Consider the following 27,671-nt stretch of genomic DNA (forward strand, 5'->3'; position numbering starts at 1 on the left):
TTCGGTAAAAGTGGCAACCCGCTCAGATCCTGATTTACGAATAGAAGAGCTTATCCCTTGATAACCTGAAATACACCTGGGCAAGTGGAAAGGTTCTGCTTTTCTTCATATAGAGCCCTAATGGGAAGACCCTGGTCTTCTTCCCCAGTAATGTAGCAGCAGAGGAGGTTCTCTGAGGCATGTGAGCCAAGAGGCTTTTCCTGAACTTTAATTTGTTCCAGTACCACCAGAATATTTGAGATCCACCCAGCTCTGCAAGCCTTTCGTAGAAACACAAATGGGGAAGACTGGTTTGGGTAAAGAGAGATCATTAAGGTCTGAGGGTGTCTTTACTTTTGTCGGGTTGCTTGGCTGATGTCTTGTTTTGTCATTTAAAAGGCAATGCTCAGAAAAACCATCCAAATGAGAAAGAATAAAAATGGTGCATTTTAAATAAAGATACATCAGTCTTGAGGGTCAACACGGTTTGTGTCAGCGCTTACCAGGACTTTTGGAAATCAGTACCTGTCCTCAGTTCGTCTGGGCCAGGACAGCAGAACCATTGCCCTCTTCTTTCGCTCTTTAGGGCCTGGTGGCTTTCTGCAGGCACACGGATAATGTCCTCAGCCTGGGTAGAATCGGCAAGATCTTGCTCTGAGTTTTCGCCTTGACATCCAGCAGAGCCTGGAAGGACATCAGTTCTGCTAAGGCACCTCTGTCGGTTCAGTACTTGGTGTGAAAGTAACTCATGGTGTGAGCTGATTTGTGTGAACCCAGCACCAGTCAAAATCTGAAGAAACTGCAAGCAGTCTCAGCAGCTATTTTTAAACCATTAATGGAATAAGAGAAGCTGATATGAGGACCATCATTTATACGAATTAAGTCATTCTTGCAGACATTTTACCCCACTTTTTGTGCTGGAGTGGGAAAAATTCCTCTTGGTCAGTAATAACTCTTATGAAGCTCCTGGCCCTAAGGTGAGGCCGACACTAAGCCTAATAATAGGGAATATATGCAGTCCTGAAGTGTTCCTTTAGCATCGCTTTTAGTAGGCTTCCCAGTAGCGTGGAGCACCTCAATGTTTAAAGAATGTAAATGCTAACAGAAAATCAGGCAGTTTATTACTAAAGTTGAGTAGAGCAAGACATACTAGAATAAAGGGTCATTAAGTCATTTTCAAAATAAGCATGTATGTCTCATGGTTATTACAACAGGCAAAATTGCTTTTGTCTTTTAATAGGGATAAAAGAAATCCAGTAAAGAAAGGAGAATCGCACTCAAAGTATATCCCTTAGGTGTATTCTTTTTTAAGGTGCTTTATTTGTATTAGAGGCTAGAGTCTACAGTAAAATCAACATATGGATTTTAATTATCTGAAACCATGGCAAAAAAAAAAATAAAAACAATAAAAATAAAATGTACTGAATTTCCCATTAAGCTGCTGCCCTATAATCAGGTTATAGAAATTATTCAGTGGGAGAAATGTATTTCGCTTTATTAAACTGCTGCTAAACCCTTTTACAGTACAATTGAATGTTCTTGGAGCACCAATCTGATGCAATTAAACTGTCAGAAATATTAATACTGATGCAGATGAGAATCTGGGTTTCTACTGATTTACACAGCTAGGCAAAGCAATGCTGACACGAATCCGGCACTATTAGAAAGCTGCTCAATGGCAGCACTCACAACAGCAATTACTTTTGCCATTAATAGAATAAGAGAAGCCGAAACAACGAGTGTCATTTATAGAACTAAATGTTCCTAGCAGACATTTTACCCCATTTCTTTTACCAGAGTAGATTATTTCTTAAATCTTTTTTTACGAATTAAAGTCACTGCTAATTGTTTAAAATTCAGTGTTTGACTTCACTGAAACACAATAGTCAACAAAATTCTCCTTTAAAATTTTGATTTATCCTAAGCAGAGAATGTCGTTAAGTGAACAGCCTTAGCTTCATGAGGGACATATGCAATAGCAAGATGCTAGCAAATGGCTTTATAGTGGCTCTCATGCGATGGTGTGGATTTGCTTTCCAGGTGAGGATGAGCTGCTCAGCCCTCCCCAGGACACAAGCACAGGTCTGGAGGAAGTGATGGAGCAGCTGAACAACTCCTTCCCCAGCTCCAGAGGTGAGTGCTGCTGCCTGCGGCAGATGAGAGGGAAGAAGATGAAAGTGCTTTCTGTTCCTTGATGTTTTCAGGGGGTTGTGTTTTGGTTTCAGGTTTTTTGCTGCTCTTTGTTTTCGTTTTAACAATAGCTGTAGAGAAACCTGTCTTATTTAAAGTGGAGAAGCAGCCTGCTCCTCCTTTACCTTAAGCTACCTCCACAGGTAGCCCTTGCTAGATACATGGATGAAACAGTGTCTGTCTGAGACTCTTTTTTCCTGAGCATTTTCTTCTCTTCTCTTTTGCTGTGTTCCTTTTCTCACAGCTTCTCTCCTTTTCTGTCAGTCACCTTGCTGATTTATTTTTAATATATGTCTTAGCACATTTTTCTTCTGTCCTTACCTTTCTTGAAGAAGAATCTGGTTCGAAATAATATTAAAGTTCTGAGTCAAAGTTCTCGACCTTGTAGCACTTGGGTCTGGAGTGATGGAGAAAAAACAAGCGGGCTGCTTGTTTGTGCAGCATAAGCTGCACTTGTGCATACAGCCACAGCGTTTCTTTCAGTGTTTCCATTTTGCTCATTCCTGTTGTTTGTTAAAGATAAGCATTTGTATTACTGGGATTTATTTGTTCAACCTTTTTTCTTTTAAGGAGGTCTTTTCTGAGCCCAGAGAAAATACTCTGCTGCCAAGAAAAAATTACTTAGATACCTAGCAGGAGATGGGAAGTTTGGGATATTACCTGTTGCTGAGAAAGAAGGCTCAGACATAAACCTCTTGGCAAAAGAAAGTCCTGGTGTCTATTGACAGCCTGTTAAGTGGATTTCAGTAGGGGCATGGACTGACCACAGGGCCCCTTGCATAGGTTTCACACATCACCCAGAGGTTCTTCTTTAGTCAATAAATACGTTGACCATCACACTAGACTTTCAGTGAAGTCAAGTTTTCTCCATCCTTTGATTTCAAAGCAAGCTCAGCTCTCACCACGCATCATCTGTGAGCAGTGGAAAAGGAGAAGGCAGTATAAACTGCATAAGATCTCATGCTGTAGATCAAAAGATGGATTTAGAAAGATTTTATTGAAGAAAATCTAATGCAATATATTGTTAACTACATTCATCTCCACCTCAACATTATAGGAAAAAGTGGTATGTCCAGCCTTCATTTTGCCTAGATATTAATTATCAGAGGCAACAGATGAAAAACCTTTCAAATATTGCTATGTAGATAAAAATGGACTTATTTTTAAAGTTGCTGTGTGCACAAGGTTTCAACAGACAGTACTTTCTTATCAGTGACCATCATTTGTGTAAATATGTTGTATTTAGGAGATCTTGCATAATCGTATCTGTCTAGATGTAGATACCCCATGTGTTAAAATATTCACCAAATGTGGTATCTAATTTGTAATCATAGCTGATGACACTGACAAACTGTTCCTTTTTAAAAACAAGCTTAGTTTTAAGTAAAATATGAGCAATTTACAAAACAGCAGTTAATGAGATATTTGAAATACAACAGTTCATTTCCTGTGTATAAATAGGCAGAGATCAGTCTGTTAGATATCACTCCCTACTGACTGAGAATAGAAAAGGTTTTTAATTTTATTTTATTAGTGAAAAATGCAAAGCTTCATGAATCAAACTGACAGAATATGAAGTTTAGTGGAAAAAAGCTTTGAAATTGGTAACATCACTTAATTAATTCTGTAAGTTAAGCTATAACTTCACATTTTCGTTCCGGTGATGCAAAATGTGGTCATTTAAATACAGAGAAAGAATGTATTCCCTTATTTTGTTTCTCCATTTAGTAACCATGTTAGAAGCTTGGGGAAGAGTGGCTGGAAAGCTGCCTGGCAGAAAAGGACCTGGAGGTGTTGGTCAACGGCCAGCTGAATATGAGCCGGCAGTGTGCCCAGGTGGCCAAGAAGGCCAACAGCGTCCTGGCTTGTATCAGAAATAGTGTGGCCAGAAGGACTAGGGAAGTGATCGTCCTTGGCACTGGTGAGGCCGCACCTCAAGTACTGTGTTCAGTTTTGGGCCCCTCACTACAAGAAAGGCATCGAGGTGCTGGAGAGAGTCCAAAGAAGGGCAACAAGCTGGTGAAGGGTCTAGAGCACAAGTCTGATGAGGAGTGGCTGAGGGAACTGGGGTTGTTTGGTCTGAAGAAAAGGAGGCTCAGGGGAGACCTTATTGTTCTCTACAACTACCTGAAAGGTGGTTGTAGCGAGGTGGGTGTCGGTCTCTTCTCCCAGGTAACAAGTGACAGGACGAGACGAAACGTCCCCAGGCTGTGCCAGGGGAGGTTTAGATTGGATATCAGGAAAAATTTCTTCACCGAAAGAGTTATCAAGCATTGGAACAGGCTGCCCAGGGAAGTGGTGGAGTCACCATCCCTGGAGATATTTAAAAGACATGTAGATGTGGTGCTTAGGGACATGGTTTAGTGATGGACTTGACAGTGTTAGGTTAACGGTTGGACTCCAACCAAAACGATTCTATGATTCTAAGTGTAGTATGTGATCACAAGCATCCCTAAAAGAGATTGCAGCTTATATACTCTCCTGCCTGACTAGCAGCCACGGGGGACAAAAATACTCTCTAGCTGTGTGGAGGGCTCCAAGTGAGGAGGAGGCACACTCTTTGTTTGACATGTGTCATCTTCTGTCCTCCTCAGCCAAATTTTGAGAGGAGCTTCTGGTGCAGCAGCCAGGAGCAGGCACAGGCCATCAGGCAGAGTCAAGCTTCCCACAGGACTTCTTCTGGGCCTGACCAATGCACTGTCAGGCTGAGCCAGAGTCTGCCTCTTCCTCTGTCTTTGGCTACAAAAAAAGATTAGTCCAGCTGGGAGAAAAAGTCATTCACTTTTTGGAGTGTTGTACCAAGTTTTGGCTAAAGAGATTAGGTCCTCGATTAGGTTTCTCTGTTCTTCATGTATCTTTTGATGCATTTGCACGAATGCTAGGTTTGTGTAATTGCTTTTGGTTGAGGAACGGGAATGGTCAGACCTTCTGTGAGAAATAGTTTGTCCTACAACCAGTGCAAATGGATTTCCATTCACTGCTTGATATAGGAGGCTACTGACATGGTCAATTTTGCTGACATCTCATGCAAACTTCAGTTATTGGAGTTTTCTTCTACACCCATTTTAACGATTAAATGATATTCAACCGATACCCGCATAAACAAAGCTTACATCCGCAGCTAATTTGCTGCAGCCTCATGTGGACCTTCATTGTGAGATGAAGGATGCTGTTGTCGGTCAGATTCCATGGGTGTCAGAGATATGACTTATGATTTACAAGACTGCAAGAAGGAGAAAAGGAGGCAGGGTTGACTGGTCTCAACAAACCTTTTTTGCTGTTGAGAGGTGCAAATCTGTGTTTCAGGTTTCCAATCTATAATAAAAGATCAAAGTGTAATTCCAAAAGAGTGAAAGCAGTTTGGCAAAGGAGCCTGAGAAGAGGGCATAGGGTAAAGGATTCAGACGTGGTGCAAGTAATATTTTATTTCTTTGCATTACAGGTTGCATTGAATCTCAAGCTATTTGTAGGTGTTCAGGAAACAGAACAATAAGCCAAATCAAGCAGTGAGCACAGATCTATAAATGATACATTTTCTTATATTAATTTTTGTTAAGTAGAATTAAAAAATTGTCAGATGCCAGAAACTCAGTCATCTCAGTCTGGCATTCAGAAGTGTGTTGTGATACAGGAGCTTATGAAATATTATTTGAAAGGTGAATTAAAGCTACTTAGCTAAAGTGGCACTACATGTGGTGCGTGCTGTCTTTAGGAATTAAAACTAGAAGGAAGATTGATTAAATGCCCAAGGTTGGCTAGTACTAGAAGTAGCTTTTGCTTATTTCTACACTAATGCTGTAGAAGGAGAAGTCTGCTATGATATTCATAGACCATGCAATTCCAGACAAGCTGCAGAGGACACCAGGCACTCATCAAAACCTACCTACATTGAAAGTGAGAATAACAAAATGAAATCCAAGAAGGGACAAACATCCATACAAATAGCCTGAAATTTATACATGGAATCAGCTGAGGAAATCTAGTGATGTATTAAAAGGCCTGGGAAGTTACTGGCAGGACATTAAATGTGCGTTTCCTTTGTGGCTTGTAAAAATAAGCATGTTAAATTTCAAGCAAAATGTCCAGCTCCAGCATGTCATAGCTTAGGGAGTGATACGCCTTTTGAATCAGGGACATAATTCTGGGTATCCTATTGCCATTAGGATAACGACAACTCGGAGGAGTGCAGAACAATATGACAAGAGCGAACTGGACCCTGAAGGCTTTGGTTCATGAGAAAAGTTCAGAGCTGAATAAGCAGTGAAGAGAGAAAAGGACTGAATTTCTGTGCTTGGGTGCACAGATGCATAGTTGAACATCACAGGATACAAATTAAAACCAAATATTTAGTCTAAATATCATCGAAAGCACCTGAAGAGTAAGATTTGCTTGGGTTGGGAAATAGTTTTCTAAAGCAAGTAGTAGCTCTTATTTTGGATTTCTGAAACAAAGCAGTAAAATATAGTAGTAATTAATTGTCACTCACCTGGAGATAGATACGTTTTGATTATGATATTTTCCAAGCTTTTGCTGCATAGAGTTGTTTTTAAAAGGGCATCAAGGCTTCATAGCATCATTCTGAATGTATTTTAGAGAAGCATGTGTTAAACAAATTGTGTCATAGACCTTCATAAGCAAATCTCAGATGCAATAACTTGTGTCGCTTTATACCTTTTATAGGTGTTTTTTTTTTCTTCAGTTTAACCTTTGGCAGTTCTTGGCATTTCCTAAGGAGCAGAGGACCTACCTCCATGCTCCTTGCACAGCTGACTGTTGGTGCTGAAAGCTGTTTAATTTCTGGAAAGGGAATTTCTGCTGAATACCTGATGATTGCTGTCCTTAAGGAATTTTTCTTTCCTTTTAATCTACAAGATTTCCCATCCATTCCTCTTTTACTTTGCTGCTCCCAGCAAATTCGCAACTACTGCAGCTGCTTCAGACAGCTGCTGTGCTAACTCAAAACAGATGTCAAAGCCAGAGTTCTGACATGTAGTGGAAATCTACCATTAAATACCATCTCAGTGGTTTTTTTGACCCTGCTTGATAATGGGCCACAGAGGAAAACATTTTCACGCTGTATTTGTGCCCAAGCTACTAAATCTCCAGGGAATTGGTTCACAGTTAGAAAGTAAGATTAGCAGGCCAGTATTTTTAAAGCCAAATTCATCTCTTCTGCAGCACTGAGGACAAACAAGTTGCGTCGCTTCAGGTGGATCTCATGGTGGGCCAGGCTGTGTTTTGCAGTTAAGGTTTTGTGGCAAATGCTTTCTATGAATGAAGCTTAGAGGGGAATTTAGGGGCAGAAGTTCTTGAGCTAACTGAAGTTGGTGAGAGAGCTTCCCAGGCTTTCAATGCAGAGCCCTTGCTGGTGGTTAATGAGGAAGTGGGAGCCAAGAAGTGGTTAGAAATGAGACCATGATGGCTTAATAAGAGTTAAGAGGCCATGATATCACGTGAATACATTTGGAGGGGATTGGTACTCACCATTATTATTTAACATAGTATTGCTTAATACAGATGTCTTGTGCAGTGAAATTACAAGACCGCACAGCAATAAATAAATGGCTCTAAGAACAGCACCATCTTTTACAAGTTTTATTTTTATCTCAGTCACATAAAAACACACCAGACACATTCTCGCCTCTCACTCTTGCATCAGCCAGGCTCTGTCATGAATGGGACTGACGTCCTAAGTGGAACTAGTAACTTCCAGCACTGCAAATAATGCCATTTCTCTTGTTTTGACAGCAAAATGTCTTACGACGCAGACTTTTCACTTTACTGACTCAATGGAAGAGTACCCTGGAGTTACTATACTGTAGGGTATTCTGGAAATACTCTTCCAATTGAGCTACCCTGGCCTCTTCTGGACTGTATCCCCTTCTCTGTGCTATGGTCTTACATGCCACATCAGTGAGCTCAGATGACTGAGATCCCTTGTCACTCCCCTGTGGCACAACAGTACTGAAGTGGCTGAGCTTCTCTGCAGATTTCTGCTGGGATAGCGATGGGGAGGACTAGATCTTTCATGGTTTATAATGCTCAATCCTGATGTAAACTGAGAATACGTTACTGAATTTAACAAAACTTCAAGGAATTTTTTAAAGAAAAAAAGCTGTTTGCAGATGCAGACCTCTCCCCTCTGCAGCCTGTCCCTCCCCTGAGTTCGGTGAGAGGGGCAGCGCAGTAGATGCTTTGTGCTCTCTGCTTTGATCTGAATCTTCATAGATACATGAAGTTTTTATTAGTGCCTCTGCTTTCAGGTTTGATTTGATCATCTCTGTGTACCTTTGCCTGTGATACGATGTCATGTAGATTTCCAAAAAAATAAAAAAAAAAAAAGAAAGATTCTTCTATTTTGTAAGGGCAGGAAATCTCGATTTGAGCATGAATAAGATAATTAGGCACCCATGGATTGTATAGCAGTATTTTGTTGCCTTACAGAATACAAATCTTCAGAACTGTGGCAATACAGGCAATCTTCTTCCTCTGCAATTTATGCCAAACCATACTCCTTGCCTGAAAACTTAGAGTCACGCATTCATTCATATGCAAAGAAGAAAATAAAGTAAAATCCATTAAACCCTTTTTAATCTTCCTCCAAAAGAAATTAGCTCTTACTGTAGTAGTGCTAGTCTTTGTTGCATTTAACAAATTCTAGGGCTGATTGCTTACCACAGACTCTCCTCACCAGCTGTTTTGTGTGGCGCAGAGCTATCCCAGTTACCTTTAAATACAGTCATTTTCAGGCAGAATGCAGTCTGCCTTATGTAGATATTTAAATTAGACACTGTGTAGCTGCAATTTAGATGCTTGTGCAGACAGGTGGGCATTTCTTGAGACCTCCAGAAGGATCTAGTATTTTGCATGTAGGCAGTTCCTTCTCTCCTCTTGACCCAAGCTAAACTGTCTTCTGCTGGACCTCATTCGTGCCTCAGGACTCTTGCACACCCAGCTGTACCATGCTGCAGTTTCTGGAGGCCTTAGGTAGATCGCCTACTCATCTAAACCTTGGGGCTCATCCTAAGAAGAAGACCAAAGTATGCAATGGACTTTATATCTTCATTTTCAAGGATTTTCTGTTACAGGATTTATATCTGTGAGAGGTTCTCATCTTCCCTCCTGGGAGGCATTTTTTTTAGCATTCATAGCTCCTCATAAAAGCGCCAGAGGAAGTTGCAGGCTGTTGTAGGCACTCATGTAAGTCCTAGAGAGTTAGGCAGACCTGCAAAGTGAAGTCCTTAGAGCCGAAGCTACACCTCTTGTAGCCATCAAGCTCACTCTGGTACCTCTATGCACCACCAGCATGTGCAGTATGGACATAACCTGAGTCAAGGCTCCCCTTAGGACCAGAATAAAAACCCACATGCAGAGCACGACTTCAAACCTATTACTATAATTTCTAATAGTAAGTATGCTTATTAATGGGGAGAGGGAGAAGGGAAGGAAGGGAATAAAACATCCTCTGTTGTGTAAATCATAACCTTTGCTGCCCAGGCCATTCAGAGTTTGCACCGGCCGTTTCTGTTGCCTGGAGTTTGTAGCTGAGTGGTGGCTGTGACCTGTGGTGGTCAATGACACCATTCACTTCCTCCACCCTCTCCTCCTCTGCTTTACCACCTCTGCTCAGCTTTGCTCTGTTGCTGACCCTTGTTCTGCTCCTTGTAAAATACCTGCAAAGCTATTTACTGTCTTCCTTCCCTTCTCCTGCAGGCTGCCATACCTAGAAAAAACCTCCACAGCAATTAGGTTACTGTTATGCTGACCGGTGTGTTCTCCTGTATATATCTGTCTCTCTCCCCGTTGTCCCATATGTCGTTTACAATTGCATCATTTACAGCAGCTCTGGGGCAAAGATCATCCTCTTTCTTGAACAGCATCTACCACAGTGACTTTCTCGCCTCAGGCTACAGAGTCTGGCCATGCTGGTGCTTGCAGTAGTGTACCAGTGACAGTGGGACGCTGCTTCTGGAGGCAGCAAGCATCTTCTTGTTAACCAGCTGTGCGATGGGAAGGGGGGCGGAGGAGTGTTTCTGCTGTTGATAGACACCTGGCTTTCTTTTTTTAAAAAACAACTATGCTATGCTAAGTGTTTGAGAAGAATCAGTATGATCAAAATATGGATTCCATGAAGGCTCGTCAGGAACATCTTTTGAGCTAAACCCATTAATGACTCCTCCATTTTGGCAGTACAACTTGGAAGTTATGAGATACTTTCCCTTTTTTCCCCTTTTACTTGATTTTTTTTTCTCACTTTCTCTCTCTGCTCCCCTAGGTTTTGCTATGCTTGCAGATCAGCTTGTTGGAAACATCTTTCAGAATATATTTATCGTGAATGTGAGCATGTTACATTCCACCATACAGCTCTAGGTGTAAAATACGTATGTGTGTGTGTGTGTACACATACATGTATATATGAATGTATACCTGCATATATGTACGTAGGCCATAACAAAATGTAAAGTGTGTGGATGAATTAATTTGACATTGGGGAAACATGATTTTACCGCTAATACTGATTAGTAGAAGTACTCAAATTGAGGAAATCTGGATGCTCAGAAAGTGAATTCAGATCTCCTCTGCCATGCTTATCCTCAGCTGAAAGGCCTGTAAGTTGGTTTTAGTAGTTTTCTCAAGTGTTTTTGCTAGGTTAAAACCAAGCTGCAGATTACCGAACTGTTCTTGAATAAATCAGCTCAGAATCATCAGTAGATTTCAGTGCACTTTTAGTCTTTTTTTAAAGCAGAAATGCGGTTATTTTATATTAAATTCCTAAATGGAAATTGAAGTGTCTCTTACAGTGTAAAATATATATTCACATGTGTTTTTTTCCCTTTCTTTTCTGATATTTCTTTCACTTCCCCTCTCTGTTCCTAAAGGAAGAAATGCCCCTGGAAAGCCAGTGAGAGAGGTTAGTGAGACGCAGGCTCACTGCCATGGCTTCTGTTTGTCACAGCTTGCTTTCTGTGCCCAGCATGCGTGTGACGGCAGCACGGGTTTGCTTGGGTTTGGTGAAGGGCGGGGGGTGGTTTTATTTTACTTCGGGTTTTGTTTGATTTTGCTGAGTGCATTCCCCATGTGTGTTCTAACAGTAGCGTACCTCTCAACTTTCAGTGGAGACAATGTCAGCTCGGGGATGTGTATTTTCTTACATCCTCACAGAGGTGGAAACTCAGGAAGGAGGAGGAGAAAATAATACATTGAAATGAAGCCTCTGTATGATGAATGAGGTCAGCAAATATGCTGCAGTCATTGACTTACGTTCTGTTGCTCTTGTATGTAAGCACAACAGGGAGACCCATGTCTCTCACTGTTCTGCTTACATACTCACAATTGTATTTACACGTATGTGCCTATATACCAACCATCGTGTCCAGTTATTAAATAGTTTTTTTCTTTTTCTTTAGAACAGTGAGAGTTGAGAGGTATAAGAGATTCAGGTGTTTGAATTTCCTGATATACTATTGCAGAATGAAGAATGCTACTAACATTCACCAGCTCCACAGTGTTGTGTTCAGCAATGCAAATGCGCGATGGTTTTCACTGTGCATTTCAGACATGGTCGGTTTGATGCAAAATAGATTTTAGAATTTGTACGTCACTGCTTGTTAATGGAGGAAAACGTTTTGTGCTGTGTGGTTATAGCGCGTTTGAAAGTATTTCCAGAGAGCCTTGATTTGTCTGCCGTGAAGCTGCTCTTCACTCACCAACCAGACGCAATGTTTGAAAGATGAATTCCTAGCGAAAATTATTATTAAAGATAAAATATTCAGAGACTGCCTGAGTGCAATTGCAAGTTGCTGTGAAATGACGTTTCCTGAAGAGCTGATGTTCGGTGTGGATGAGGCAGGAATTGAAGGGTGACCCGTTTTTTAAACTTCTGCTGGTGCGGAGAGGGGAGCTCATGGGAACACACTGCACTGGGGTTTTTAGCAGAGCTGTTGTGAACCCACGGTCGCTGACAGGCTGCCACGGGTAAGCCAGCATTTGTTCTAATGAGGCACCTTGTAATACAGCGGTTCTCTGCATTGGCTGTAGGAGCTGGCACAGGTCCAGCCACTTCGAGGAGTAAGATCCTCAGTGCAGGTTAACTCTGTCCTCAAATGGCAGGTCCTCTCATATGGATCAAAGAAGGGTGCTTGAGGTGTCATCAACACACTGCACCAGTCCAGAAATCTTATGGAAATCATTTCATGTTCAGCCCTGAATGCTGTTGGCCCATACGGTCTGAGAATTGCTCTCCAATTCAGGAAAACAGGTTGTTGATTTCCACTATCCTCATTCATATTTATGCATATTATTCAGAAAAAAGCTTCTGCTGCTGAAAGCATATGTGATACAATTAATAAAAAAAAATAACAATTAGAAAACGGGCATGTCCTACCTGGTCAGGGTCCTACCTAACCCTAAAAGAGTTGACTTCTTCAATGAATCGCTCACCGCTGTCCAGTTGTATTTGCGCTCGCTGATGGTTCCAGAGGGACCTTGGTAACTTGCAGAGCTGAATGTGAAACGCAATTCTCCGCCTGCTTATGGAGTTTATGAGCTAAGGTATAGAACAGCTTTTGCTTTATGTGTGAATCCATTTGCGCAGGGGCAGATCATGCGGTTTTAAACCCACTGGGCCAGGTTTTGATCCCATTATTCACATTAGGTATTGTCTTCGTGTGTAATCCCAGGGATTTCGTGGCATTGCTTGATATGAATAAGTGTGTCAAAATCCAAGCCACTAACAGGAAGGATTTTTCTTTTTGTCGGGGAAGGGCTAGAAATCTGTGCTGCTAAAAATGGCACGGCATTGTGTTGGGGTTTCTTAATTTTCTTTCTATCCACTCTTTCAATTCGGAATGCTCCGCATTTATTTCTCTCACAAGCTGTAGCGTAAGATTGATATTCAGTTACTGCGCCCTCGCCCAAGGGCCTTAATTCCAGTAGATCCTCTAAAGCAAATTCAGCAGTTGTGAAACGCATCATTCTCTGTGTGACCAGAGTGATGTAATGATGTCTGCAGAAATAGGTGTCTTCTGCTTTCAAAGCAAATACACCTGTGTTAATATTCCCTCCATTTTATAAGTCTAAGTTAATACTGTCCATGTCCATTTTGGGCTTTATTGCTGCATTTCAAAGTGTGTGCTATTTTTTTTCTTACACGGTAGCATCTTTCGACCTTTCAGTGCCTCAAGCATGGAGAAAACTTTTTCAGCTTTAATGTTTAAAAAAAAAAAGAAAAAATGGAATTAATGCCTTCTTTGGTGGCGTTACTTTAAGATATGAATAATAATGCGTGGAAAGCTATGATTTATATTTTTCTAAGTGCTTTTAGGACAGCGTTTTTCTCATTTGCTTCTTATTAAAAATGTCAGTGCCCTACGTTTATGTCTTAGAGAGGGCAAGTAAGCAGTATTCCATAGAAGCAGCAGAACCATATAGAAACAGTCAGTGAATATGAGCTCTTATTTAGGTAACAGGCATTATAGAAGAGGGTGCATTCATTGCACATACAGTAACAGGAAATTGTTGCATATGTTGTTCTCAACTATGTGTAGCCTTGATTGACCTAGCTGTTACTCCCATCGTCAAGAGATGCAAAAAAACAGCTGGCAGTGCAATGACACCCAGCTGAGGGTTCGCCAGTGGAGTGGCTGGAGCACAGCTATATTGCCCATTCTTCTGGCCCGTCCTTCCATCCCATGACTGTCCCAGAGACTGCAGTCCCCGAGCTGTTGCACTTTACAGTCCAGCTATTAACATAAACTGTAATCAGCAGTGGTCTATGGTCGTGCTCTGAGCTGTAAATTCAGATGGCTCAGGAGGAGACACATGATTGTTTGGCTCTTCTGTAGAGGAAATTAAGACCTGTGCTAGAGAGGTGGCATGGATGGTGTGGGGGAGAGGGAGTCGTATCTCCTTAATCACCCCAGCCTGCCTCTGTGCAGCTTTTGTGGAGGGAGATCAGATTCAAAGCATGGTTATTTCAAAAATATGGCAGCAATTAATAGAGAAAAGAAAAAAATACTAGCAGACATTCCTGTAATTGGTATGCATTAAAAGAATACCTAAGGATCTCTGGATGCATAAGGTCGTCTTGGCCCGTGTTTTAGTTGGCTGAACAGTTTAGCAGTTTGTACCTACTGTGGCATACTTCTGAAAGACTTTTTTTTCTATATTTTTGATTTAAGTTATTCTTTTTAGAGCTAGACTCTTTCTGTGAAACCAGCTTGCCTTTGTTACCTGTATAGCTCTGTATCTGACAGAACAAAACAGTATTAACAAATACTGTTTTTTTCTGAAGATGGGGTTTAGCAGTTTGGGTTGCTCTAAATCCGTGGAAGGGTGATCACTCTTCCTGAGCTGAGAATGAGTGGTACTGGAGTCCCTGAAGAGCCCTGCAGTCACACCGTTGTTTCTAGAAACAACAGATCTCAACAAATCAGAACAAGAGACCATGATCCCACAGGTAGCGGTGCCTCTCATGCCTGGCTGCCCAGTTACAACTCTCACCACCGCCCTGTCTCATGTCTGTAGGTTGCTGCAGATGAGGAAGAAAAAGAGTATTTAAAGCCTAGATATTTCCTGAAAGTAGTTTGCAGGGTCAGGATGTTTGTGGGGATGCTGCAGGTCGCTCCGGTTATGCCAGGGTTATTCTGATAAAGCCTTGATAGCACATGCTACAAATGTACCTGAGCACGTCAGAGTTTCGGGTAAGTAGAGCAAACCAGTGGCAGTTACCTTTCTGTTTACATAAGCATCTACTGTCTAAAATACGTTCTTACTTTCATATGACTTTGTCAAATTTTCACTTTCCATGGTGTAATTTGCTGGATTGATCTCAGCCTGCATGGTGCCAGTAAGAGAGGTTATCCCTTACATCTAAAATAAATGTGGTAGCATACATTTACTTTAAAGTAAACTGTATTTTGACGAAAACTTGGCAGGAATTTTTCATGCTCTGTTACTTGGCGTGCTGATGAGCAAATTACAAGTTTTTGCTTAGGATGAATAGGATGGTCATACATTAATGATTTATGGATGAAATTGCTGTTCGATGCGTCTGTTTCTCTGTGCATTAGTGCAATTAGCAAAATGTCACCAGATGAGAACTAAGTATTTCTTCATATTGATACCTGGCAAACTGTGCCACGCACAGTACAGCTCACTATCAAACGCACAGCTTGTTGAGTAGTTATCATTTAGATGCGTCATAGTTTTGTGTAATGAATGCTACATTTAAAAAAAAAACAAAACAAAACTTTAAAAACTAGTATTTGAATGTAAAAGGTGGTAGTAATTCTCCAGAAGAAACAAACTTCTCTGGATATTTCTCAGTTCTCATTTTTTTCTATTCCATAAATGCTGATGAATATTAACTAACGTCACTCCAAGCTCCTGAGTACTGCAGAAATGTCAACAGTGCATGACTACCATAATATTTGAACATTTGGAAGAGGATGGTGAGTTTGATTTGCCCCACAGGGAAAGTTCGTTCCTGTTGTTAGAGAAGACAGTTGTGTCAGGTGTAGGTGGGCAATGGTAACAGTCAGGCTCTGGCACATTACAGGTAGGGACTGCATGAAAGGTGTGTCCTGGATACCCTGGTCATGTCCTTTCTTCATTTGGGTGCTCCTTCCTCAAGGACCATGGTGAGGACTCGGCATCCAGGCTAACACAAAGCGTCCCTGGGGAGCAGCGTTGTGGGCAGGTGGCGTTGTGCCTCCCGTGTTTTTCCAGACAGATATTCTGTCATAAGTACTCTCAGGGAGTAAATCAAGCCCCTCAGGCCATAGCAACATACGGTTTTATTGAGTAATACTTCCCCTGTTACATACTTTCAGTTGCTGGTACTCTGCAGCTTGGGGACTTCTTGAGTTGGAGGTCACTTCTTTGCATCTAAATAAATCTTCAGTGATTATTTTCTAACTCCTTTTTTAACTCGTTTATGTGTTTGGCCTCAACATCAGCCTGTGGCGATGAGTTCAGTAATACAATATGTGCTGTGTGGAGTATAATTTCCTTCTGCTTGTTTTAAGACCTTCTGTCTGTTCATTCCTCCTTGTCCTTGCAAGAAATCTTGAACACTCAGTCATCATTTGGATGCTCATCTTGTAGGGTGCCTAGATCTCTGTGATACTCCCTCTTCAGTCGTATTTTTTCAGGAGGGAGAGTCCAGATGGGATTCAACTGTTTAAACCATGTTTCTGTCATTTGAGATGCCAGAGGGTGTTTGAGACAGTCATAGAGGGCTGCAAATCTCACACAGGGCTTGCAGGAGACCCGCCCTCTTCTGAACAGCAGCTGGAGACCAGGCAGGGTATGCCAAGGGCCTAAAATGGCAACTTTTGGCAATTTAATCTCCCTACCTTCAAGTCTGCTTAGTCTCTGATTGTGTTGAAGCCATTTCTTACTTCTGATCAGCACTGCTACCTTTCCTACCCATTTGCAGTGGTGGTAAAACGAGTATGAGAAGTTAAAGATTTCGTCTCCAGAACTGTACCCTGCGTTATTCATCACGTCCGTGTAGGAGGTCCACATGTTGTGGTAATACCATCTTAGGACTTTACAGTGGTTATGGGTGTGGAGAAATGCACAAATGAACCACTGTGTAGTAGTTACTTGATAATTGTGGCATCTTTGTTTCTGCTGGACAAAGGATATTTTAAAAACAATTGAATAAACTGCAGCCTTTTAGTTTGGTCATCATTTTAGCTGTCCGTGCAGGTATCCTGCTGGGACCTCTTGGATTTAATGATTTAGTTAATTACTGCTGATCTGTTTGTTTCTGTTTTTCTCCTTGGTAGAACATTGAATGGTCAAACACTTGCAGCACCAGTTGGAAACTTTTCTGTGATGTCAATGGATTTAATCATTGCTTTTGGTGAACGTTCATAATCATCGCTACGGGGGGTTTTTTGGAATGCAAATGTGCTGGCTTATTGTCAACATAGTTTACCATAGCCATTCAAGCTGGTATTGCCATTAAGTGTTCTGCAAAACTGGCAACTTCTGCTAACGACAACATATTATACTCATCCAGGAGACTCTTGGAAAGAGTACTCTCCAGTCTACTCCACTGGGGTTGGCGGCGAGCGGTACATGGAGAGTAATGGATCTGTGCTCAGCCTTTTCTGTAAAATGTTCCTGCCAATCTGCTGCCGAGTCTTCTTAATTTAATTTTCTCTTCTTTGACTTTTGTTTTCAGGCCACAATGTAGGGAGCCTTTTCCACATGGCAGACGACTTGGGAAGAGCGATGGAAACCTTAGTGACAGTGATGACCGACGACAAGGTGTTAGAATAGCAAGATGTGTTTTACAACTTCAGGCGTCCCGCATGGTTTTTATAATATTCATACTACAAAGAGGATTAGACTGTAAGAGTTTACAAGAAAAAAAAAAAAAATCTATATTTTTGTGAAGGGTAGTGGTACTATACTGTAGATTTCAGTAGTTTCCTAAGTCTGTTACTGTTTTGTTAACAATGGCAGGTTTTACACGTCTATGCAATTGTACAAAAATTATAAGAAAACTACATGTAAAATCTTGATAGCTGAATAACTTGCCATTTCTTTATATGGAACGCATTTCGGGTTGTTTAAAAAAAAATTTATAACAGTTATAATGAAAGATTGTAAACTAAATTGTGCTTTATAAAAATAATTGTTTATAGAAACCCCCTTAAAAAACACAAAAAAAATACTGAGGCAGTGCATTTGTTTAGTATCATTTCAGCTCTGTAACTGCATCAGAGAGATTCATGTTCTGTGTTCTTTTCGTTGCCTATCAAAAAGGAAAAAAAAAAGTAATTCTGCAGTGACACCAAAACGGCCAACTTAATGTTTCTCATTGGTTTCGTCTGACTAGGGCTGGCTTAAAAAAAAAATAAACTGAACTTCCAATGAAGGTAGTTATGTCACCTCTTTCCAGTAAAATTAAGAATTACATGAATCACACAGCTAGTTTGCAATAATTAAATGAAAGAGCACATTACATGACAGAGCCTGCAAAAAAATAATGAAAAAAGGAAAAAAAAAAAAACCTGGAAGAAAGAAGGAAAGAATTTAATGACCATCCTATACGCCAGCGTTTCCTCTGCTGACTAAATTCCTGAATGCTATTGGTAAAGGAACATAGAAATTGCCTTACCAGATCAAACCCTTGGACCTCAGTGTCTGGTACCCCGCTGGCCGCGGCCAGCAGCCCGTGCTTCAGCAGGAGCTGGGTACAGCTCTCCCCCGTCCGCTGCCACCGCTTGCGTCACCTTTGCTGCAGAGGAGAGAAGAGAGGGAGAAGTTCCCTCCTGCCCTGCTGTGGGATCAGCTTCTGACCCGAAGCACAGGGAGGTTACTCACAGAGCATCTTTGCTTGTCCACCTCCCAGTGCTCTTAATGAGCATGAAGCTCCTCGATCCTCTGGAAAATAAAACCAGAGCTTTCCTCAATGTGTGTCTCAGCCTGCTACAGCAGCCAGTCCCAAGGAGCTGTAACACTGCCAGCAACCTTTGGGAAAGGCTGTAGAAGAGTTACTGCTGTTCTCGCGCACGTATGCTGATCAGGTGAAGGTAGCCACACTGCTCCACGAGATATCTATCATCAAAACAAGGCCCTGGTCCTTTCTCCTTCCCCATTTCTCTCTGCAGGTAATCCTGCAGAATTAACAGTCACGTGAGAAAGAGAGGAACTGATAGCAAAACAGATTAGCCAGCTTGACTGCAGCTCATGAGAGGTGGGTTTGGGTGTGAGGTGCTGTCAGCAAAAGCTTTACCACTTCATTTTCTTAACCAGCTTTTAATTTTACCTTAGAGTATGTAGAAACACACCATCTGACTTTATATTGCAAGAGTAAAAAAATCTGTTACCTCCTCTTGTATGAAGTGTAATTAAACTTGGGAAAGATTTTATTTTGAATGCTAGTTAACATTGAACATGGCTACTCATGCTATTTCTACCTCACTTTGGTTTTGTGGTGTTCCTGACAATTACATACAGATAATGTTACATCATCACCACGTGTCCATTGTGTGACCAGGTCTCATTGTTTAAATAATACCGACAATGATAATAATTTACAAAAAATAAGTACAATCCCCCCAAACCTCTGCTTTCCTAATAAAAAGCTTTTTTAACACTTTATTACAATAGGAACCCTCAGTATTTCTCATGGGTTTTTTTATCAGAAGGTTGAAATTGAGATCTGAGAAGGAGATGGGTTTCTTCTGTTTTTCCCCCCTTATACGTTAAACCTTCTCTTCAGTAAAAAAATGGAGGAAAAATGGATTGCACGGTTGTTTTCATCAGGGTTTTGTTTTGTTTGTTTTACTTTCTAGATCTTAGTTTTGGAGTGAGTCTGTCAAAAAATATTTAAAAAGTTTAAAGCTTTATCGCTGTTTTTTTAAGCATAATTTGGGAATTATTTCATATTCCTTATAATGACAAAGTATTAAACTGTAAAACATAATCAGTGTAACTGAATACATAAATACCACATGGCATGTTATTTCATTGTTACTCAGTACTGGTTTATTACTTGGATATCATAATATATTGTGTTTTAACACCAACACTGTAACATTTACTAATTATTTTTATAAACTTCAGTTTTACTGCATTTTTTTTCACAACATATCAAGTTTCACCAAATATATGCCTTACTATTGTATTATATACTGCTTTACTGTGTATACCAATAAAGCACGCAATTACGTTATAAACGGTACGGTATTTTTCATTGAGGTTCAGCAGTCACCTGGTGCATCCCCTCTCGGTCAGCCCTTGCCGCAGGTGCGTGGGCAGCACCCCGTAGGGCCGATTGCCGAACCCCCTCGTTAGCCTCGGTGCCTCGGCCCCTCCGCAGCGGGCAGGGTGCCGGCGGCGGCGCTCAGGATTTGGCTGCCACAGGAAAAGAGGCTCTTCCTGGCTGGGAATTTTCTCCCCCTGTTGAGGTTGTGAACCTCCTGTTTTTATGCTCCCCAGAGCTTTTCAGAGGTTGACAGCCCCACGCTTTCTGCCTCAGCAGGCAGCCCCAGATCACATTGATCTCTGCTGATCAGTCCAGCACTTGATGGTCTCCTTGTCACCAGGCATAACGCTAACCAACCCCTCTCCTTTTGGGCTTTGGGAAGCGTATCTTCCCTTCAGAGAGGCTGATCACACACATCCCGTCTCATATCTAAAACACGCATGTAGGTTACAATACCCAGGCTCCATTCAGTTGCATCATGATGCTGTCTTTCCTACCTACCTTCAGTGGTATAAATAACATAATGAAAAATAATAAAATAAGAAGGCAAAACCATCATATGTTTGTGTATGATTTTGGTAATACAGTGAGGGAGGAGGTGGGAATTTCCTCCTTTCATTCACTTGAGGAAATAAATACGCATCCCACATCTGCTCTCCCAGACTGGAATTACTCTGGATTCACGCCTACACCCATGAATCAGTGTGTGCATTGCTGTACTGAGGTCTCCTCTGAAGATCACACAATCCACAAAGCACAGCAGCCACCAGTGACAAGACAACTCCTTTTTAATTCAATTAAGCAAGAGGGAGGATAGCTTTCTCCCTGTCACTAACGCTGGAGTCGGTTGCACATGAGGAGACTCTGTTGGGTTTGAAGCCTGGCTGTAGCCAGATGAATGGGGCTTGCGATGGTCTTATTAAATACCTAAATGAACTGGAACGTCACAAAAGGGCGCACAAGCGAGGCAGAGGAGCAGCTGCATGCTGCCTCATCCCTTCGATGCGCTGGCAGAAGCAGGGAAGGCAAAAACCACACAGGTGCGGCTCAACTCCCCTCCACAAAGCTGGGGCTGTGGTAGGCAAATCCAGAAGCTGGTCCTGCAGGTAACACATTGTGGGCTGTCCGTCACCTCTCACAAGCTTCGCACCGATCGGTGCTAATGGGTTGGCACAACGTATGTGAACAGCTGCTACCGTGAGTACTGCAGCTCTTAAAGGCAAGGTATACGGCCTGCCGGCCATCTTCATTGATTGCCCGACTCCTGCAACTCGGTCATTTATGACTCCAAACATCCCATCAATAAAATCTGGTATTTCTGACTGGCTCTCAAGAGTGTTTTCCTTATGTACGTTTAGGCTAAATATCCTCCTTATTTTAAGGACAAGGCTATTAACTGTTCAGTGTGTTTCCTTTGCTCTCTGGGCAGAGAGGAAGATTAGTTCTGTTTAATTTTGGCTGCTATGGTTAACATGCTGCCATTTACCCATAGACTTCACAGTCTTTCCTCTACCTTTTTGATAGATAGAGAGAGATGGAAAAACAGAGGCCCTCCTAGCCAGTTCAGCAGGACTGGGGGGTGGGAGGCTCCCTCAAACTCCCCTGCCGAGGCCACGCATCTCCCACGCTCCCGGCTGCCTGTGACAGTGGCAGACATCCATGGCTGAGGGTGACACAGGCCGGTCACCTGCTGCACAACCCCTGCCCGCCACCTCTTAGCCCAGTGAGTCCCGCCTAGCCCAGACCAGCCCAGTGCTCGCCAGTACAATTTAGGAGCCCAGCACCCCCTCTGTCTTCCCTGTGGGGCTGCGAGAGCTTCGGCGCTGCGTGGGCAGCGATGCCTGCTCTGCTGCAGTGACAGGGCGGGAGAAATCGTGGAGGGGGACAGCTAACATGGGTGAAAAAAATACCTTTTCAGCTAACACAGGGAAAAAAGAGAGGGAAAGCAACAATGTGCAAGACGCAGAAAAGATCTGCAGCTGCCAATATGTGTAATTCACTTAATGGCAGCACCTGCTGCAGAACATCCATAGCCTTGTTTGGATGGACACACGGAGCAGACGCAGCACTACAGAGTGCTGTATGAAGTACACGCGTGCCCAACCCCACCTACACGAAACCAGCAATAGCTGCTTGTGATTCTTCAGCTTTGAGGCTTAACTCTGCCCTTACAGACACCGTCAGTTTTACACCAGGGTGCCCTTCAATTACAACCAACCACCAGCTTTGTGCAAGGGGGGACAGCAGGATGGACACCACCGCAAGGACGTGTCTCTTCTCAGTGACATCCCTTGACAGGACAAGGGGCAATGGGTGCAAGCTGGAACACAGGAGGTTCCACATAAATATGAGGAAAAACTTCTTTACGGTGAGGGTGACCGAACACTGGAACAGGCTGCCCAGAGAGGTTGTGGAGTCTCCTTCTCTGGAGACATTCAAAACCCGCCTGGACGCGTTCCTGTGTGATATGATCTAGGTAATCCTGCTCCGGCAGGGGGATTGGACTAGATGATCTTTCTAGGTCCCTTCCAATCCCTAACATTCTGTGATTCTGTGATTCTGTGATGTGATTTATCCCTCCTCACAAAGGTGCAGGAGCAGCATCCTGGTGCCCAGCCCTGCGGCAGTGGGCTAGCAGCATGCGCCGCCCCCGGGGGCACTTCCCTGGCTATGACCCATTTTGGCTGCCCCTGTGCACATGTATGCAGTCAGGCTGAAACCAAATAAATCTTCCCCTTCTTGACTCAGGCTCCACTCAAAGATTTCACTGGGAATTTTTTTCAGCTCAGAGCAAGCATATCAACTCATTAGGAAGTGCCATAAATCTGTGCAAGAATAATGGGGCTGCTGAGACCAACTAAGATGTAACACTTCCATACAGGAATCCCTGTAAGCTGATAATACTGCTTACCAGCTAAGGAAGATGATTGCAGCACATATTTAGTAGTTCATAGTGCTGAAAACTTGGTTAACAAGCACTTGTAGTTAAGGGAGGGATGAAACTTAAGGAAATCTGGTAGCTATAGAAGTGAACCATGGGGCTTCACAAATACAGCATTGCTGTTTCAGCCTATTGCCTAAATCCTTACCGCTTGCCAACCCAAGGCTCATATTAGTCAACTTGGCAATTATTTAGCAGGTGTAAGAACTTATTATTATTAATATTCAAGCATTACAATGGATATACCATTATTTAATAGCTTGCACATGCTTCATGCTAGCTGTGTCCAAGCAAGTTGTCTCTATTTGCTGACATAAGCAATCTATTACTTGTAAGATTTTCTTCTCTTTCTCATACATGTACATGCATGCACACATACGGGGGGGGGGAACCCCCAATCTTTTATTGTCTTTCTTGCTGAATGGAAAAGGTGGGTTTTTTTCTCCACATGAGCTTCTCCAAGAGTAACATCATCCTCACTCTAACCTATCAGTATGTCCAAAATTGCAACAAGTATTAAAAAAAAATTATATCCATGTACTTCTATAATAGGAAATCAGAAAATGATGTTAATTCTCAAAGCATTCTTATATTTGTTTCCTTCCCTCATGCTCTACTTGAATCTGAAGATGTTCCAAACCAACAACATGAAGGGCAGTTTTGCACGTATAATGTCTTTCAAACCATTACCAACTATATTAAATAAGATGAGAGTCTTTGAGAACACATTGTTTTATTAAGGCAAGGACAAGCTAAAATAAATCACTCAGTCAAAGCCCTGTGAGGCTGTAGAAAGCTGGTTTGGTCCCTGACACACATGGACTTTCTCCTTCTGCATGCCTGTCTGCCACGAAGCTGCCATCAGCATCTCCATTTCCTCCAGCCACTGTGGCTCGCTGCTCACCACTCTGCTGCATGTAAAGCAGGACCGAGCTTCTTGCTCATCTCCAAAGTGGCGCTCTCACCTCAGCAAGATGAAAGCTCTTGCCTTCAGACTCGAAAGCAGACAATGAACTGATGAGCAGCTGACCTGTGAGGTGGTGTGACCCAGCTGGGGGGCACGGCAGTGGCAAAGGGTCCTTGCCAGGTTAGGGACACCACCAGGTCAAGCCTCACTTGGTCATTCAGGGGACATGAGAGGAGCCATGAAAGCCCAAAGCATTCTACGGGAACAAAAGTCAAGTGCCGTGTACATAGGGAGATTTACACAGATGTACCTTTGTAGACTGGCAGTGTTACGACACAATGTGAGGTCAGAGCACTTGCAGAACAGCAGTAGTATGTCCCAAAAGAAGATTAAAACTGTGCCACATCTAAAGGCTCGCTGTTAAGTTTGCGCTACTTAAAGATGCTCTTATTGGTGATCTATGGCAGGGCCAGTACATAATAAAAAACATCATCACGAAAGGATTTTTACTTCTGCAGCAGGGTAATTTTTAGTTGTGCCTCATTCACCAGACAAATGGTTTTACCCTAACACTGATGTAGGAGATGCTTCTTTTGCACAGAAGATTAATGGCAGTTGCCAGTATAATTCCCTGCTGCATCCCGCAGCGAATGTTTAGATAAAGGCTGCAACCAGCTGCAGGTGCTAAGACAGGAAACTGCTGGGTTTTTTTCCTACCAACCACAAACATGAGCTTAGAAATTCATGATCCTGAGAAAATATTAATGTATGTTAGAAAGATGCTAGATACACAAACATGCACACATGCAGACAGAGGCATGAAACACCCTGGTCTTCCTCTCAGGGTGTGGGGGTGTGTGTGTGTGCACATCCATGCACACACGTGTACACGCACGTGTACACACACGTGCACGCACGAGCCCCTCACTGTGCTGAGCCTATAAAATGTTCAGTTAAAAAAAAGAACCAGAACCCTTTGTGTCAAAATAGATAAAGCCTGACAATGTGCATTCATTCAGCTTTATTCTGAATTATAACAGCTCGTGCTTTGCAGCACCAGAGCAGTATTTTATTCAGCAGTTGTTGAAAGTTTCTTCAGGAATTTCGCTGCTTAAGGGAAGTGGCCATAAGCACATTGGCTCCATGTAACGTCTGCTTTTGTTGTTCCTCTGAAACACCTGGCAGGCCTGGCATGGCCTTCCGGCCTTGGTAGAAGGTAATAAAGACATCAAGCCTGTAACTTAGCTTCTTTCATCTCCCCCCTACCCCGCTTTTTTTTTTTTTAACCTCACTGGCAAGCTCAAAGCCTTCCTTCAGCAAGATCTTGCCCACAGACAAATGCTGCTAAGCCTTTCAGTGACTTATTGTGCATGTATTTTATTCTACCTGGTTTTTTGCTGGCTTCCTCTTCTACATTAAGCACTTATAAGACAAACCAATACATGAAGGGAAAAGACCACTTGCATCTTTAAGTCTTAAAAGTGCAGGTACCCACATCAAGCCCAAGAATTCCCTATTTTCTCCATTTTCTCACTGCAAAGCCGCAATACCGTTAACGCCTGCATGCTTTTGTCAGACACAGGGAGCACTGCACGCAGGGGTCCCTACCCTCCCCCTTGTTCAGGATATTAGGATTCCTTAAAAGTTCCCTAATACTTAGGATGCTCTGCCTCTCCTGATGAAAATACGTTGATTTCTACTTTGCAGTCACCCATTTTTGCTGATGATGTCCTGTCCCCGCAGCTCCTTCCCCACAGTGCTGGTCAGCTGGACCCCTTTCTTGCTCAGCCTTGGCCATACCAGCTTCACCATCAGGAGCTTCCCTCTCCCACCCAGGCTGTCTGTCCCCGTCCCATACCCATCCTCATGCCCGTCCCCATCCCACACTGGCCCCAAGCTTCAGACCTGAGTGCAGCAGAGACGGACAGAGCCCCAGCCCTCCCCTCGGCCCCCAGAGCCAACCCCACATCCCACCAGCTTCCACCCCTTGGTGGCAAGGTTCCCACCCTGCTCCTGCATAGGCTGGTGCCAAAAGCACCCACGCCTGAAGCCACCCTGAGCTCCCCATTGTGCGGCTGACACCGTGGAGCTGTGCACGCCACAGCTTCATTACCCCCCCTTTCCCCTCGTGCCGATGTCTTTAACGAAAAACATGAACCACAGCTGGTCGCAAACCGTATCCGGGGAGTGCTCCCTCCCAGCGCAAAGTATTTGCTTAATGCTCCATGTTGTCTTTCCTTCAGTGTGCTGGGGATTTTTTTTTTTTCTCCTCCACTAATTTCCCTACTGAGCCTCATTTTTTCGTGCTTCATTAACGTTTTCCTTTGTGCCACTTCTAATACATAGCTTTACTTACAGAGCAGGCTTTCCCCCTCCAGCCCCCTTTTCCATTCCTGCTGGGCTCTCCGCTCGCTCTCCATACGCTTAGGAAAGTGTCCGTGTAGGCACCGCTTAGGTCTGGGGTCCCATATATGTTCCTCTTTATTCCTTAGCACCTTGAGCTGGAGTTTCTGACTTTTCTTACTCTCGACATCTCTAACTCTGAGTGAATCAAAGTTTTCCCTTTTGTGAATGAGACCTTCAGTGAGAGACTTCTTTCTTTTAGTGCACTGATGCAGAAGGTGATTAAAATCCTTGTAGGAAGGTATGCCAGTTCTCCTTTGTTTGCTTAGGGGTTTTTTTCTTGTTTTTTTTTTTTCTTGTTTTTTTTTTTCTTGTTTTGTTTCTTTGAGGGTTTTGGGTGGTTTTTTTTAAGATCAGTGGCTGCCACCTTGCTCGCTGCTGGAATTCGTGTTGAGGATGGAGGTTGGCCCATACGACCAACAAGGCTGCATAACCCTCATGGACTGTGACCGCCAAAGCAGCCCAATGGACCCTGCTTTCAAAGGGGGCTGCAAACTGCGCGGCTTATGTCCTGCGAAGGCAAGTCACTATAGTGGCCCATTTTTTTTATCTTTTTAAAAAGATGATAAACACTCAAAGTCATTATCCAGTGTGCTTGTGGATACCTGTTCCTCACAGAATCAGACCACCAACACTCTAATGGCTTACTGCAGTTCTAGCAGCCAAACTTCAAGTATGTTACTTAGGAAATGAGGCACTAAACGCATCTCATTTTGCTGCTCACTTACGGCCACCCCTCAGCACGGAGGGAGCTGGGGAGGCTGTGATGCCTGGGCAGGCAGGCGAAGCCCATGGTGAGCAGCCCAGACAGCTGAATGTCAGGCACAGCAGCGCTTGCTGGCTCAGGGGAAGCAGAGATGGCAGTGGCTGTTGCTATGGGCACCAGAGCAGCAAACGACAATAATATCAAGTCAGACTAAGGGGAAAAGGGTGAAATAGGATATCTCCATTTCACTTCAAATATGGCTTCAAATTAACTGTGGTGAGTAATTACCTATGAAAAAGTATTAGTGATGATTCTGTAGTTTAGAAGGAAACCCCTTTAACAGAGGGCTGCAAGAGACACCTTTGATTTTCCCTGTCATAAAAGGGCATTTTTTTTTCCTTTTATATGAGGCCATGAAGTAACTCACATCGGTTATTGCTAAGGCAGCTGTTTCATTATGGTGTGCACTACTTGGTGTTATTTTTTCCAGACTGTTGGCTGTTGTGCTTGGGTAGCCTTCCCACTGTTCCCCCCAACCCCAATGGAAGGTTTCCATTTCCATGGAGAAGGGGACATGTGCTCAGCTCCCCTGCACAGAGTTATTCTCCAGCTGGGCTCTGCACATGACCCCAGCACTTTGATCCTTGCCTCACTTCTGCAGGGTAACTTTCCTGACTTCCATCCAATTTATACAAATTATTTGACCTTTTTCATTTTGCCTTCAGCCACAAAACACTCAACTGCCACAAAGAGCCTGCTGAGGTTGGCACAGCCTGCCAGCATCCCACGGAAGGAAAAAAGCATTAGGTTGCCT

The 27,671-nt window shown here is 42.9% G+C and overlaps 1 protein-coding gene across 1 annotated transcript in view; it reads left to right on the top strand.

The window, feature by feature from the left end:
* DMD (dystrophin) overlaps nt 1-17,476 on the top strand; it is a 1,374,504-nt gene extending 1,357,028 nt beyond the window's left edge. The window contains 3 exon segments of the mRNA XM_068422827.1: nt 2,020-2,112; nt 11,049-11,080; nt 17,366-17,476. Coding sequence (XP_068278928.1) covers nt 2,020-2,112; nt 11,049-11,080; nt 17,366-17,377 — 137 coding nt within the window. The 3' untranslated portion in view covers nt 17,378-17,476.
* Nucleotides 17,477-27,671: the final 10,195 nt, after the last annotated feature.

This window comes from Nyctibius grandis, chromosome 2 (genome assembly GCF_013368605.1).
Source record: "Nyctibius grandis isolate bNycGra1 chromosome 2, bNycGra1.pri, whole genome shotgun sequence".
Classification (NCBI taxonomy): domain Eukaryota; kingdom Metazoa; phylum Chordata; class Aves; order Nyctibiiformes; family Nyctibiidae; genus Nyctibius; species Nyctibius grandis.